General features: G+C 40.5%; 1 protein-coding gene across 1 annotated transcript in view; it reads right to left on the bottom strand.

The window, feature by feature from the left end:
- Nucleotides 1–16581, bottom strand: part of KIF17 (kinesin family member 17) — a 35980-nt gene that overhangs the window by 11929 nt on the left and 7470 nt on the right. Inside the window, exons 5-9 of the mRNA XM_034434304.2 lie at nucleotides 15749–16201; nucleotides 10613–10722; nucleotides 9309–9471; nucleotides 5765–5847; nucleotides 3688–3821 (exon numbers count right to left, since the gene is read on the bottom strand). Of these exons, the coding sequence (XP_034290195.2) occupies nucleotides 3688–3821; nucleotides 5765–5847; nucleotides 9309–9471; nucleotides 10613–10722; nucleotides 15749–16201 (943 nt within the window). The remainder of the gene's footprint in view (nucleotides 1–3687; nucleotides 3822–5764; nucleotides 5848–9308; nucleotides 9472–10612; nucleotides 10723–15748; nucleotides 16202–16581) is intronic.

Below are 16581 nucleotides of genomic sequence, written 5' to 3'. Positions count from 1 at the left end.
GGCAATGATGTTAACCCTCTGGAGTGCTGTCCTATCTTCCACTGTGCAATTGGCAAACCATACACAGATGCAGTAAGTTAAAATACTCTCTATGCTGCATCGATAGAAGGTCACCAGCAGTTTTTCATTCAGTTGTTGTTTCCTGAGAAGTCTCAGGTAGTATAATCTCTGCTGGGCCCTTTTGACCAGTGCTGCAATGTGAGTGCCCCAGGTCAGGTCCTCTTTTATGATAACACCCAGAAACTTAAAACTGGCCACTTGCTCCACTTGGTCTCCATTGATAAGCAGGGGCTGGATGTCTGATCTATTCCTTCTATAGTCCACTATAAGCTCATTGGTCTTATTTGTGTTAGGAACCAAGTTATTGTCTCCACACCATGAAAGCAACCATTTCATCTCATCTCAATAGGCAGCTCATCCCCGCCCCAGAGATCAGTCCCACCACTGTTGTATCATCTGCAAATTTAGTAATAGTTTTATTAGCGTGAGTGGAAATGCAGTCATGCACACAAAGAGTATAGAGTAAGGGACTCAACACGCAACCCTGTGGTGTATCGGTGTTAAGAATAAGGGCTGAAGAAATATGATTACCTGATCTGACCCTCTGAGAGCAGTCAGACAGGAAATCCATAATCCAAAGCAGATTAGTTTAGTTTAGTTTAGTTTAGTTTAGTTTAGTTTAGTTTAGTTTAGTTTAGTTTAGTTTAGTTTAGTTTAGTTTAGTTTAGTTTAGTTTAGTTTAGTTTAGTTTAGGGCGTGAGTGACTGTGCGCAGGGCGTCCCGATCCAGAAAGGGACGCAACTGGGAGATCAGGCGAACCTGATAAAAAGCCCCACTGGCCACGGCCGTCATATGATCCTCCAAGGACAGCCATGAATCCAGGAGGACGCCCAAATTGCGAGCCCTCTCTGAGGGGGGTAAGATCTCATTCCCCAATAGCCAGTGATGGTGTCAGCTGGCTATATCGGACCGTCGGGAGCCACAGCCACTCAGTCTTGAGTCTGAGCCTGTTCCTCCCCATCCAGATCCGCACAGCCTCCAGGCAGCGGGACATCACGTCAAGGGCATCATTGGGGTGGCCTGGGGTTGAAATGTACAACTGCATGTCATCGGCATACAGTTGACATTTCACCCCAAAGCCACGGATGATCTCACCCAGCGGCTTCACATAAATGTTGAACAGAAGGGGCGAGAGGACCGACCCTTGTGGCACCCCACAAGTGAGGAACCTCGAGGTCGACCTCTGCCCCCCCATCAACACAAACTGCGTACGGTCAGAGAGGAAGGAGGAGAACCACCGTAGCATGGTGCCCCCCACTCCCACCCCCTCTAGCCAACACAGCATGATACCATGATCGATGGTATCAAAAGCCGCTGAGAGATCTAGGAGGACTAGGACAGAGGGGCAACCCCTGTCCCGGGCCCTCCAGAGATCATCAACCAATGCGATCAATGCCATTTCCATGCTGTAACCCGCCCTGAAGCCCGACAGGCACGGATTTGTGCCAGTCGGGCTTGAATAGATTGAATAAGAAAGCCCAAGATCCATAAGTTTAGACATTAGTCTATGTGGAATTATTGTTAAATGCAGAGCTAAAATCTACAAAAAGCATCCTCACATAGCCCCTCCCCTCGCTGTTCCAAATGAGTCACAGCAGTGTGAAGAGTGATGGCTATAGCGTCCTCTGTAGATCTATTTCTTCTGTATGCAAACTGGTATTTATCAAATGTATGCGGAAGACCAGAAATGATGTGCCAGCCCACTAATTTCTGAAAGCACTTCATGATGATAGGAGTGAGTGTCACTGGTCTTTAATCGTTGAGGTTATTGATAAGGAACTTCTTTGGCAGTGGAACAATGGTGGAAGCCTTCAAACAAGATGGAATAGTGGACTGGGATAAAGACCATAAAATATTTCAGCAACTCCAAATGGATAGCTTGGAAGTGTAAGAGCATTTCACCAAGGCAGAGTTAGGTGCTACCCATTCATCTTCGAGTTGGCAGAAAATTATACTGACATGAAATTGACTGTATCTGTTGCCATCCTTTATCCTGCTTCTACTGCTTGTTCAAATCACTACAGTCACCTAAAAGTATAATGGGTTTACACATTGTGGGGCTGCCCTTGGATGGTGGCAAAATAAGGGGGAACTCTGCTTTAGCATTAGTGCAGCTAAGAATGATTTCAGTCTGCCTCACTCATAGACTGAGAAAGAGACAAACGTAATAACATCATGGGGATGCTACAGAAAATAGATTCTGTCAGGGTATGTTTATGCTGTGGTTAGGTGCAAATGAGGAAAGGTGCTAAAGATGGGCATCGGTTTTTAATCCCAGATCTATAATCCTTCAAAGGTCAAACAGTACTCTAAGGCAAGAGCTAAAATAAGCAGTAGAAAAGCCAGAGCCCAAAATGGGAGCACCTGCTTCTTTTCTCCCTCTTTTTTTTCTACCATCCCATTTCTTATTTTTTTCTTCTCATCCTCCTCTTCTCTCTCTACCATTAGAGAAGGAAAAGTTTCTTTTTAACTAGAGATCTGACCTAATTGCTCAATGAAATTAAGTGCATATCTCATTCAAACTGCAGTATGTCTACCCCTGTTGTTGTTGATTTTTAAAGCTCCTCTTGTAGTGAATCAGAGGAAAGCCGTGAATTGTTAACTCTGAACATGGCAAGGGAGAAGGAGGCCCAGCCTCCCTCCTCTTTTCCTCTACTGAAGCCTGAGCAAAAACTATCAGTTAAGAACCTCATGCTCCCCATCATGTGAATAAAGATGCAGCAATTCCCCATAAAGGGTGCTGAAGGTCTAAGAAACACCTTTTATAGGTGATGCACATCTATTTGTGACCAACACTTTGGCATAAATCTGGATTGCTGAGAATGCTCACATGCTAGTCCTTAAAAGTAATATCTATGCCAGGACCCCAAGACTGGCTGAGCTGTAAATAGAATTAATCTTCTCATATGCTTGCCTGTTTTCTTCAGTCAATGTTCAGAAACATTCTAGATTTACAGAGAAAATCTGCAAGAGAGCGTTCCCCAGCTCCAAAGGAAAAGAGGTCAGCCTCATGCACTTGGGAGCCTCCTGCATTGCAAACCGAGACCAATGTGAGGGTCCTTAATTTTTCCTGAGAACATAAATACCTAAGCAATGCTGTGCTGGATTGGATGACTGGCCTATCTAGTCCAGCAACCTTCTTTTACAATGGACAGCCAGCTGCACAAGGAAACCGTAGCTCAACAGACGACCTTCAGAGGCAGGCATGCTGCCATCAAATCTAATAATCATTTATCTCCATGATTTCCCTGAATTGATCCAACCCTTCTTGGAAACAGCTAAGCTGATAGCTAGCATCAACCCTTGTTCATATTCTCTAATCAGTTGCACCTCTTCTGCCCAGCATTGATTCCAATCTAGGATACCTAATTCCAAGTTAGAATACTAAATACCTAGAGAGATTGGGGAAAATATACCAAATTCAAATATTGCACAACTTCAAAATAATCAAGTCTCAGTATAGTTAGGGTGGGATTCTAATTTGCCCCGATTTATCTCATTTATTTTCACTGTGAAAACTATAGTTTTTTTTTAAAAAAAAAGCTGAATTGTTTTCCTTTCAAATAACAACAAGAGGCATTCATAAACACCATTCCTTTGCCTCTGTCTGTCTTCTCAGTTACTGACCTTGCAAGTACTTCCTGCTGGTTCATAGGTATAAGAACGTCTTCAATTACATCAGTCCCAGGTGTATCTGGTCGGAAAACTTTCCTCACTTGCTGGTCCACTGGGGGAGAAGGTGACTCCTCTATATTGCACTCCTGAGCACCAGAGAACATGGGAGGCAGCAATTAGGAATATACATTAGATCTGGTTGACAAACAACTGGGTAACCCTATGTTTTCAAAGTACCTCCAAAAAGAAATTGGGGCAAAATGAATCAAGAGTGGCCATCTTCTAAATATGTAGAATTAAGTCTAAAATCAAAGCTGATTGGAACATGAGCATACTGCAGCTGCTTCCTATTATCTTTGGTTTTGATGTTGTCAGACTTCAGCCCCACCCAAATGTTCTGCAAGGAGAAAGGAAGAGCAAAGAATTCACTCTGCGTGTGTTGAAGATGCTCCAAACTGAAAAGCCATTCAGCTGTTGACCTCACAATGCTCATATAATTGGAATCAGACTAAGATGGAGCATTTTCAAGATGTGTAAGACCCCTGCCCCTCCCCTCTACATATGCAATGTATGATACACATGTCTTCCCCCTCTGCCAACTAGGTCAGTTCAGAGCTACTAATTACATATATGGGAGAAAGCACTGGTAAACTTATACTTTACCATATTTCTTACATGGAGTGTAAGAAGCTTAACACAGTAAAAGATTAAATGAATCAGCTAGATATGAATATCTTATGCATCAGTGGAGTGGACTTCGACACTTTCAGTCAAAGAATCATACAATTTACTACTCAAGGCACAAAAACCACAGAAAGACTGGAATTTTTTTCACAGTTGGAAAGAATATAGCAAAGCTAGCCCTTGGGTACAATATGATGGCTGTCCAAATTTACGCTCTAATGATGCAGAAGAAAAAATGGTTAATGGATTTTATAGTAAAGTCCAACCTGAAATAGACTTGTAAGCAAGATGTGCTGCTCGTGGTTGGAGACTACAATGCCAAAGTTAGAAACAGTAAAGAGAAAAACCTAGTTGAACTATATGACTACATACAGAAGTGATGGAGGAGAATAACTTATTACTTTCTGCCGATCAAAGGATGCTAATATTCAATAGCTTTCAAATAACCAAAATGATGCCTATGCATTGATATTCCCAAACTACCCAAAAATCAAATTGCCAATATTATTATTAATACAAGGATTGGGTTGGCCATGTCAAGATGAGGAATATGCTTAGCAAAATAGGGAGTGCCAGAATATTTCACTGTCCTCATGTGAAATCTATACACGGGACAGGAAACCACAGCCAAGACAGACCATGGCAAAACAAAGATTCCATATTGGCAAAACAGTTAGTAAAGACTGTATTATTTGGTTATTTATTCAACCTATGTGCTGAATATATATTAAAGGTATTGGTGGAAAATGTGCACAGTTTAAAGCCTGGAGAAAGAAACAACAATAACTTGTTTACTGTGCTGATGGCTCTACTCCAAGAGCAGAAAATAAAAATCATCTACAAGCTCTAGTAATTAAAGTAGAGGAGTCCAGGAAGAAATTACTATGATTAAATATAAAAAAGATTAAAATAATGACAGCAGGTACTGCCACCATCCTTAGAACTGACAAAGAAAGACACTGAAGTGATGGGCAGCTTCTTATCTTTAAGACCAACTGTCAACGTCAAGAAATCAGTAGCTAATTAATACTAGTTTAATGCAATAATTTAGCATTGTTGGATGTAGTTTTGAGAAAACTCTCCAATTCTGCTGGCAGTTATGACATAGAACTCTGAGGAAATTTTTCTTGTAAAATAATATGAATTGTAAAAAAAAAAGTAATTCTTATATACAGTAAATGCATTCTAAGATTACCCTCAAGGTATGATAACAATTTGAAGCACTAAGAATTACAATAATTAGAAAACCCATTTTTTCTCTCCTCAAAGAACGCAGTATTGCTAAATCTACTCCATCTGACTTAAAAGCATTTTGTGAACATTCTGGTATTGATGACATAAAAATAATCCCACTTCTCCTTTCCTGTTTTATAATGAGGACATAGAGTTCCATCTGGCAGAATACCTTAGCTAATAATTCAGTATCTGCAGCAGGGATGAGGGGTGAAGGAGCTTGGTCAGAAAGAGCTTCAGCTGACTCTGCCATTTCTAGAACAAACAGGAGGTGGAGATAAAATAAGAAGACATTAGGAGAAAGATCTGTTAACATTTTGCGGTTGGAATTGATTTGAGAGAGGCATTTTTTAAAGGCAGCTAAGCTTCCTGAAGGGCTAGGCCAGTGACTGTTAACCTTTTCAGCACCGAGTGCCGAAACTGGAGCGCACATGCGCAAGAGCACCGGAAACCAGAAGAGAGCAGCTGACCAGTGCGCATGCTTGCAGCGGCCACCTGCTGTTCCGGGTTCGATCACGAGCATGCATGCCGGACAGCTGGTCCAGCACGCATGTGCACTGGCTAGCTGCTATCTTCTGGGTTCCAGCGCACGCATGCTGGAAGAGAGCAGCTGGCCAGTGCTCATACATGCCAGACAAGCATGCACGCAACAGAACCCGGAAGAGCAGTGGCAACGGCGCGCATGCCCACAGAGAGGGCTCTGTGTGCCACCTCTGGCACGCGTGCCATAGGTTCGCCATCATAGGGCTAGGCAAACACTTTGGGCCCCCTCACTGCTTTGAGGTCTCTATGAAGAGACAGATGGTGATGCTGTTTAACAACTCTCACTGATTCACTAGATCATCTTTCCAGAGTCTATCCTGGTTATATCCAGGTGACTTTTAGACATTGTAATATGCTTTATATGAGTGCTTTTGATTAAAGTTTGGGAGCTTCAACCACCTAAAGAGCAGCACTTCCATCTTGTTTAGCTTATTTGCTCAGTCTAAGGTGTATCAATTTTTTTTTAACATTTTTTATTATTAAATATAAACAAAAATATAAAGACAATACAAAGACAAACAAAACCCCCGCCACCTACAAAACCCACACAACATTCTACATATATACTTTTTGTCATCAACAGAATATATAGTGTTCTACTTTATATATTAATGAAAAAATAGTATTAGATTCTTAATTCAAATACTTGGAATTGTCAAAGTGGTCTGTCAAATTTTTTAGCTTTCAATCTCCAAACATTAAGGATGCTCAAAAGCTTGGACATGCCTTGGGGATTTTAAAGATAGTTTAATTACTTTAATATAATTTAGATGTGCTTGATAAGTAACTACATAAATATCATAACTTTTAACATTTTGTTTCATTTATGTGCAGTCTAATTTAATACATAACTCCTGCAAGACATCAGTTGCCACAGATTCTCTAGGATTGAGGCTAAAAGTTAAAGGCATAGCTGGTGCTATTTAGGCATCAGCACTTCACTCTGAATGGTCTTGATTCACAAGATCCCAGTAGTAAAAGAAGTAAAAAAATTAACTGGAGCAACTGGTTACTCCAAAAACTGCACTGTTCATCTCTTCCAAAAGCCAAAGCAAGAAAAACCCCACTGGATCTCCCCAGAACACTGTTTAAAATCCGAGGAAGGGCATTGGGCTTACTGCTCCACAGAGTCAGCTAGCCACCTTCCTGTTGGCAGGGAGAATGTTCCCCAGCTGGCAAAGGCAGTACTCAGCAGTTAGCAGATGGCAACTGCAATAAGTAAAAACAAGAAGAAGGTAGCATAATCTGCTTCTGCAATATGACAGGGAATCTGCTTGGGGGCTGCAACACACATATGCATAAGCTTACCATTCATTGCCCAAGATAAAGAGTTTTGCCATGCCTCAAGACAACATTGGCCCTATCAATTTTCTCTGGCACTTTTGAACAGATATTAAAATATCAGACATGGAATTTTTTGCTGTTACATTTATTAAATCTAAGAAGAGACTATACCGTCTACTAGGATCACTTTCTGGAATCTAAGTAATCTTATATTCTTCCAGTTGGTCTGTGCATATTGTTCTACTTGCATAAAATATCTTCAATTTTAATACTTTGCTTAATGTATTATGGTTTTTGCTAGTCATGAAGAAGGCAAAGTCTCAGTTTCTCTCTCTCTCTCTCACTCACTCACACACACACACACCACCAAAAAATATCTAATTTCCTGGAATGTTCAATGTTATCCAGCAGATCCTCTGTCATTAAAATCCCAAGAAGCTGTCACCTTGCAGTCCCTTCTGGCCCCTTTAAAATTTTCCTTGGTTGTCTTGATTCGTGATTAGGATTTTCAATATGACTACGATGATGATGATGATGATGATACTTAAGTCTAGCAGCCTTTTGTCATCTCTAATGACAATACATGATAGAATGTTTATTAAAGTTTTGCCTTGGATGTATTTTTATTGTCTCAGGCTGAATGGGACAAGGTATAGACAGCTGAGTTTCTGCTTCATTATCCTTCTATTCTCCATTATTTTCCTGTTCATCTCAGGACAATTCTCTAGCTTCCTCTGTCCATTGACAGATGAGTAGCTGACACCCATTTACTGATCTTACAGTAAAACAGTTACAAATGTTCATTTCATAATATTCATAGGATGCAAGAGAAGCTCAACAGAAGACATTGTGACTTTATTTATATCCGTTTCGGGTGTTTCAATGTAAAATTACTATAGTATAGAATTACTATAATATAATATAGAAACTATAGTTTCTTGATAGGTGTTCTCAGTTCCTCTCTCCATCCCTGACTTTAGTCCACAGCAGTGATGTTCAGGCTGCCTGAGGTTTTCATGCTCTTCTTGTGTTTTGTTCCATCACAAGATTCTTCACTGGCTCCCTACATCAGTCAGAGTCTAGTTCAAACTATGGATGCTTACAATCAGACTGCCCCCTTCGCTCATTCATAAATCTGTATTTGTCTGCCTTGTTTTCTTCTGCTAGTTCTTTGTGTTCCCTGGGGGCAAGGTTGTCTTTTACTTTGCCATTCCAGGATTGCAATCTCTAGGCTCTGGGATTTCAGGTCGCAAGCCTGAAAATCTAGAAATCAACTCTGTCCTTGTCTTCATCTCTCTGAATGTGATGGTTTTTAAAGACCCTTTTCATTTGACTAGAGGATTAGCGTGGAGCTTGGTTATTTTACCCTACTCAGAATAATATGAGTACTTTCCAGGTTATTGTTAGTTTTATATTAATCATGGATGCACACATGTTCTGGAATACTTTGGGACATTATTTTAATATATACGGTTGTTGCATTTGTTTTAGTTCTAAATATTGATTTTACTAGTTTGGTTGTTAGGTTATGAACTCATTTTAATGGTTGAAATTTTGTAACTACCTGTGTTTTCCCGAAAATAAGACCCTGTCTTATATTTTTTTTGAACCCTGAAATAAGCACTTGGTCTTATTGCCATGTGCTCAAAAGCCCAATTGGGCTTATTATCAGGGGATGTCTTATTATGGGGGAAACAGGGTATTTTATTTTTTTTTGGATTGGTACTGTGCCTTGATCAAGGCATGTAATAAATAATTATGCATATTTTCTAACTAAGAACAATTTACATTTTTAATTATGATATAATAATTGTTATACTCAGACTACATTCTGCAACCAGAATCAAGTTTTGGATTCCTACCTTACCTACAGAACCTTTCACATGTACCTGTTCCACTTGTATCCACTTCTTTCCTGACACTTCCTTCCAAAGTGTGGAACTTCAGATCGTAAGCATTCCTCAAGGCACTGATATCTTCCTCGAGCCGGAAACGAGACTCTTGTTCAGCTTCATATTCCGCCTTCAGCTGGGCCAGCTTCTCCTCATACTCCTGAAAATGTCAGGAAAATCAGCAAAGGCAATCTATTGTAATACATCTTTGAATCACCCAGAGTTGCTTTGCAGAAAGAGATGGGTGGCGTATACTGTAAATTTAATTAAAATAAATAATTAAAAAAACCTTCTAAACTACCTTATCTTCTAGAGCAGGGGTGTCAAACTCACATCATCATGGTGGCATCACGTGATGTATTGGGAATTTTCCCTCCTTCGCTAAACCAGGCGTGGGTGTGGCCAGCGCATGACGCATCCGGCACATGTGCTGGGAGTTTGACAGCACTGTTCTAGGGGATGTTTGTGACTGACAGGGACTTTAAATCTTTTAGGAAAAGAACAGGAATTATAGGCTTGCATTACAATTTATTTAGTGGGTGCTGAATTGCAGAGGCTTTTATAGAAGCTCAATTTTGTGGCCTTGGCAGATGCCGTTTTGGCTAACCTAGAAAGCTAAGTGGGATTAGCCCTCGTTAATTTTGAATGGAAACCACTTTGATTCTCCAGGGCTATAAATTATAAGTTATTTCTGGAAAGCTAGCATCAGTCAATGTCCACAGATAGTTAACAATGCCTTAATTATGTTAAAACAGTCAAAAAAATAAACAGTGAACAATCTTTCAGAAGCCCCTTCTTTCTTGGTTGTGCCTGTTGTTTTCTCAAAATGCCACATCTTGAAGTTCACAAACAAAAACAGATAGCTGAGATCTAAAGGACAATTGTTTTCAGAGATAATGCCATCTTCAGAAAATATTTCCCAGGGAAATTTATTAACACCATCATTTTTATCTTTAGGTTCCCCCCCAAAATGAGAAACTCGTTAAGTAGCAGCATCTTTTTTTCAGGCTCAGCAGAAGCCTCACGCACATTCACACCCACACCCCTCTTTAATGGATCAAATTGAAATATATGTTTTCAAAGGGAAAGAGCCTCATGATTCAGCTTCCCTGTTGGGTGATTTTGTTATTCCCTAAAAGTCAGTTAACATGCTATCTGTACTAGGAAACCTCTATGGCTCTCAATCTGCCATGCTGGCTAGGGTTTATGTGTGAATTAACCTATCTGAAGATCAGATTATGGAAAACTTCAGCGTAGAATTTCCTTCCTGTACCAGTGTTCAGAGGACGCGGCCAACTTACTTCTCGGATTAGTTGCTTCTCTTTCTCAACATCTGGCTGGAACTCAGGAACAAGTTCTAGCTTGTCCTCAGGTTGAACAGCCTCAGGAGGTAACAAATGAGGACATTCCACTAAGGAAGGAAGGAAATACTGTAACTAAAAAGGAGCATGTTTTAGAGGCTTATCCATACTGCAGGATAAGGAGCAACCCTTCAGTGCTCATGCTGGCTTGACATTGAGACACTTGGGCAGCAGTTTGCAAGGAATTCAGCCAGAATGGCAGGTTGCTATGTCCTCCTACTCCATAATTCTTCCACTGCTCTTCCATCCCACTTTTCTGTTTCAGGAAAGCAATTACCAATCAATTTATAGTACTTCCTGATCCTGAGAGCACGTCTTCTAGGACATATTTACAGTATATTTATATATGTCTATCATTGAATTGAATAGTGAGAATTAAAAGCATTGAAGTGTACATATGTGTAAGCACAACAATCAATGAAAATTAAAATGCCTTTTTATTGCCCTGTTGTTGTCTTTATATTTTCTAGAATTTTACAGCTATCAGGATTACTGTAATAGTACAATGGTTATAACACTTAACTTTTAATTGGCTGGTTGTTTGAAACTCAGCAGAAATTTGCTTTAAGCAAACATTTCATTTTTTCCCCATGAGCTACAGTGAATTTTTTAAAAAGAATGAAATGATGTACTCATGAATTCATGCTACATGAATCCAGCTCATGAGCATGGGAGCAAGATAACCCAAAGAAAAATAGTAAGTTTATTTTTAGGTTTCTGCTGGGTTTTGACCTAATGACTTTCTATTCAGAAGGCAAGGATTCTAACCTTTGTGCTGTTATAACATTCCTGGTAAAAGTAACTCTAGAAGATATTAGAGATCATTGTAATCCCTGATTCAGTTCAGAGGGCATTCTTAATTTTGTTAATTACCGTATTTTCCGGCGTATAAGACAACTGGGCGTATAAGACGACCCCCTACTTTTCCTGTTAAAATATAGGGTTTGGGCTATACTCACCGTATAAGACTACCCCTCTTCCAACGCACAACAAATAAAAATTAAAAAACATCAGATTTGATTTCAATATGGTAATTTTAATTCAAATGCTTATGACATGCAGGTACTTAGCAGGAAAACTGTCACTTATAAACATAAGGCTATTCGTCATCAAACATGTAAACATAAAACAGGGCAATTGGATTAAATTTTTCCTAATTCACTCTAAAGCTGAAAGGAAGGATAAGACAATAAACCCATGGGAGCTGCCATGCTGTTTGTTTTCTAAGCTGTCAACCAAACTGGAACTGATGATGATAGGAGGAAGATAACAAACAATAGAGAGAGAGAGCAAGTGCCGGGCAAGTCCCTGGCGAGTCAGCAATGCCCATTATAATTGCAAGCTATTTTTACAGGTTTTGCTGTTGTGACAGTTTCCCTTTAAAAGCCTTCAAAATCCTCCTGTTCATCATCTGATATCATAAGTACATCAATGACATCTTGTGATACATTTGTAAGGCAGTCATCGTATGGATCTAATTCCGTATCAGATGGTGTGGTCTCAGCTTTGGCTTTCTCTTCATCTTGCCACAAGTAGTCGTCCTCCATACTATCTAATGAATTTGATATGCCACACTTCTTGAAAGGCTTGATTACTGTTTCTGCATCAATATCATTCCAGGCTTTTATGACAAACTTGCACAAAACATCCAACTGTGGAGCACGCATGTTTCCTCCTTTTGTGAATGACTTTTCGCCGCTAACCATCTATTCATTCCACTGTTCTCGAATGCGATCTTTAAATGGCTTGTTTAGGCACACATCCAGTGGCTGTACCAACGATGTCAATCCTGCAGGAATAACTGCCGCATCTGTGTTTATTCTTGCAAGCCTTTGCTTGGTGCTGGGAGTTAAATGAGCCCTGAACATATCCCACATCAGTAGACTACGTTTTTGAATAGGTCCACCTGGTCGCCTGCTCCATACATTATCAAGCCATAGCTTTACCCCTTCTTCATCCATCCAGCCTTTTTCATTCACATGTACAAAACAACCAACAGGGAACTTGAGTTTCGGCATTGTTTTTCTTTTAAAAATAATCACTGGTCTCAGTTTGGAGCCATCAGCTGTGCATGCTAGTACCACTGTAAAACTGGACTTCTCATGTCCTGTTGTTTTAATTAAAATTATTTTTTCACCTTTTGGATGGACAGTTTTATTTCCAACCATATCAAAATTCACTGGAGTTTCATCCATATTTCCGATACTACTTAATGCATAGCCATGTTTATTATGCTGTTGTATTACATATCGATGGAAACTATTTACTTTGGCATCAAGATCTGCAGGTAATTTTTGTGCAATTTTTGTCTTTTGCCTCAGTACCATATTATGCCTTTCCAAGAATCTAGTACACCAGGATACAGTGGCCTTAAATCTGTTGCTGTGATCTGGGTTAGATTTGGCCCACTGAAGTGCAAACAGACGTATTTTATTTCATGTCACTACATAACCGTTTTGACGATGCTCATTCACCATGTCTGCTACATGTTTTTCGAGTTCTGGCCAATGTGGGGTGCCTCTTCTTAATGCTCTTTAATGCTTTTTCATTTGCTTTCCAGTCCCGAACCATCTTTTCTGTTACTCTATATTGTCTTGCAGCAGCACAGTTATTATGTTCCATGGCAAAGTTTACAATTTTAAGTTTGAAACTGGCTTCATATTTCTTTCTTCTTGCTGGTGGAGCCAGGATGGGGTCTTGACTGTTAGCCATTTGTATACTGTACTGTATGTACTGGTGCTGTACTATATGAACTGGTACAGATACCTACAAGCCAGGCTGCCCATCTGTCAAGGTAACGGGCCACGTGTAGCGGCAAGAGGGCTATTTCGTACCAGGTTTTTTTCCTGTCACACAGCTATTGGCAGGGCTATTACATACAGCTCCTTCAGTCAGTCTGCCTTGCATTTATGGGCGGTCGGTTTCAGCTCCAGGCGCCTGGAAAAGCCATGGCAGCAGATCCCTCTTGGGCCAGTCGACCTTGTAATTGACAGGGATCGGTCGACTAGGCGACAAGCACCATGATGTGTGCTCCCTTTGAGCTGGTCTGCCTTGCATCAGAGTAACAGTGGAATTGACGGCACGGGCCTGCGAGAGGGGGCACCCAACTTCATGGCACCCACGACAGGGGGGCTTCCTGGGTGACTGTCTGCCTTGTGTTGACGGGGACAAAGTAAAAAAAAAAATGGCATGGGCGCCAATTTCAAGCGCCAGGGCACCCCCAGTAGGACAGCTCTTCGAGCTACTCGGCCTTCCCTTAGCGGCTATAGCCCCAGGGAATAACGGCAGTTGCGGCAGGAGCGCCCCTTTCGGGCTGGTCTGCCTGGTTACAGGAGACAATTTGGTGACAGCGACGGCGCCATAGCAGTCACGCAAGGGGGGTTTTTCCCTTGTAAACAGCCTGCCAGGCTGGCTGTTTACTGATTATGCAGCGGTTACGCGTGTGCACTAGTACAGCCTCAGAGGCTATATTTCACTGGTGGAACGGTTACCGCCTTTCTCTTAAAGCTGCCCAAAGACAACACAGGGAGCGGGCTTATCCCCTTTGAGCACTGGCGGCTTTCCTCTGGAGAGCCAGGCTCTCTGGCAATGACTAGAGATGGTAGTAGCTGCTCTTACCGCCTCCGTCAGTCTGTTAAGGTAGATATCGTAGGCTTATACCCGGCGTATAATCATATGTTAAAAAGTCGTCTTATACGCCGGAAAATACGGTAATCAATGAGCTGCTGGAGTTATCTTGTAAGAAAGTAGAATGGCAAGGAGCATTCAAAATACTATGTGGGAAAATGGAGTATTTTAAAACTGCAGGGGGGAAAAATCCAAACCTCTTGAAGGTCAAATTTGTAATGGGAGGAGATAGTATAGACTAGAGTGACATTGCCTGGTGTTGACTTAAGAAATGGTTGCTGGTCCATTTTGGCAACCAGGTAATCACACAGTGCAGAAATGGTCCTGGCAACAAGCTTATTCTACTAATTATTTTATAATGATTGAAACTACCATCACTTCTAAGAGTTGGATACTGTCCACATTAACTCCTGATAGATGAACTTTCAACATTTTGTTTCTCTCATTATTTTAGCGTGGGAAATATATGGTTGTATTTAGCTATGACAGGCAATCTAAATTTTGTAACCACAATTTGAAGAAAAAACATGATTTCCCAGAATTTATAATACAAGAACTGAATTTCTGGGAAAATGCCATTTTCTCCCCACCATTTTAAGAAACTATTAAAAATATCTATGCATCATGGAAAAATAGTTTGCTAGCATTAAGGCCATCTAAGAAAAAAGTTAGCAAAAATCCTTTTGGAAGTTTATTAGATTCCCCAAAGTATGTTAAAGAAGAAATTAGCTATTATCCTTTCCATGCTTAAGATGCAATAAACACAAAGGAACTCTAGTACACGTTAAGATTACCCTCACTGGGAATTTTTTATTGGTTAGATGTTATTACTAGGGTGAACTACAGTAGTTTCTTGGGAAAAAGTTAAAGTTGAAACAAGCTAAAGGATTACTGAACTGTATTCCAAAAATTGGGATTTATCAATGTATAAAGATCTTTGGATAAATTGTGCCTGGATATCAGTAAAAAGTACTACGTTTGTGTAGCAGATTCTAAATGTTGGTTCAATGAAATTTGTTGAATTAGCTTTGTGTTGTTAGAGTGGCAAGATCAGGATAATATCATTTGATTTGATCTTTTCCTTGGAAATAAATAAGAAAGTATACCCAGTGTTCTTATTCCTTCACAAACATTTTCCATTTTGTTCCTCTGGAGCCCTTGCATCTCTAGTCATTGAATGCAACTTGTGTGAACATATTCTTAATTTTTCCTTTCACTTGTGAGACAAATAATGGGAAAGTGGGTGGTGCCCCCCCTTTATAATAATGCAATGACTGTCATTATTGAAGCAGATAAACTCTTTTTCAAGCAAACGACCCAAGGAACTAATGCAATTGAGGGGTCCTTGGTACTCTCTGAGCCTGATTCCTTTTTTGTTTCATTATCTAACTAAGCGACATCATCAGTATTTTAAAGCAATTGTACCATCCCCATCTAAATGGGCCCTACCTTGCAAGTTATTCAGGTTCATCTGCTGAGCCAAGATAGCTTTCAAATGCTTGATCTCCTCCTGGTACTCCCTCAGGAGAGCATCTTTAGGATCCTCATTGATGCGAGGCTTGTTGCGGATATTTTTGGCTCGGTGGGCATAGCGCAAACTGCTAAGAGTCTCATCATAATTGTTGTCAGCTGGAGACAAGCATGCCACCATAAGTGTCTTGGTGTTACCTCCAAGAGAGTCCTGCAGCACCCGAGTCAGTTTGGAGTCTCGGTAAGGGATATGCCTACATCTTCCATCTGCCAGGGCTGAAATCACATTGCCAAGTGCTGAGAGAGACAGGTTGATTTTGGTGGCCTCTTTGAGGCGCTCACCAACAGCTCCAGTTTTGGACTGCCTCTCACTCCCGGCAAGGTCTACCAGATTGAGCTTTGAAGCCCTCAGATGATCTTGACCTCTCTCATCTGCATAAAAAGAATGAATCTGGGTTGATCAAAGTTCTTGAAAGAGAAAGTAACTCTTAAATTGTACATTATAGCTTTAGCAACCTGACATTCCTCAGGCTACCTGGGATTGTATCTCCCAGACTTCCCAGCTAATAAGGTTATTAGCTCATCTATTACAATCCAATCTCATCCAACAGGTGTCAGATTCAGAAAAGCTGCTCTAAAATGTGAGGAATGTGTATTTCCAGTGATAAGAAAATTATTTCTGTTCATTTCAGGTGTCAGAAAGCACATTTTCAGGCATTTCAAAAACTGAACCATGTGGATCACATCTACTCAAGAATAAAATCACATGATAATAAAGTGATGAAGTGCTCGAATGGACTAGCCCACTCCAT

The sequence above is a fragment of the Pantherophis guttatus genome, chromosome 2 (assembly GCF_059756535.1).
Source record: "Pantherophis guttatus breed Tessera chromosome 2, ASM5975653v1, whole genome shotgun sequence".
Lineage (NCBI taxonomy): Eukaryota > Metazoa > Chordata > Lepidosauria > Squamata > Colubridae > Pantherophis > Pantherophis guttatus.
Note: the sequence above shows the minus strand (reverse complement) of the source record. Positions and strands in the feature narration are given on the sequence as shown.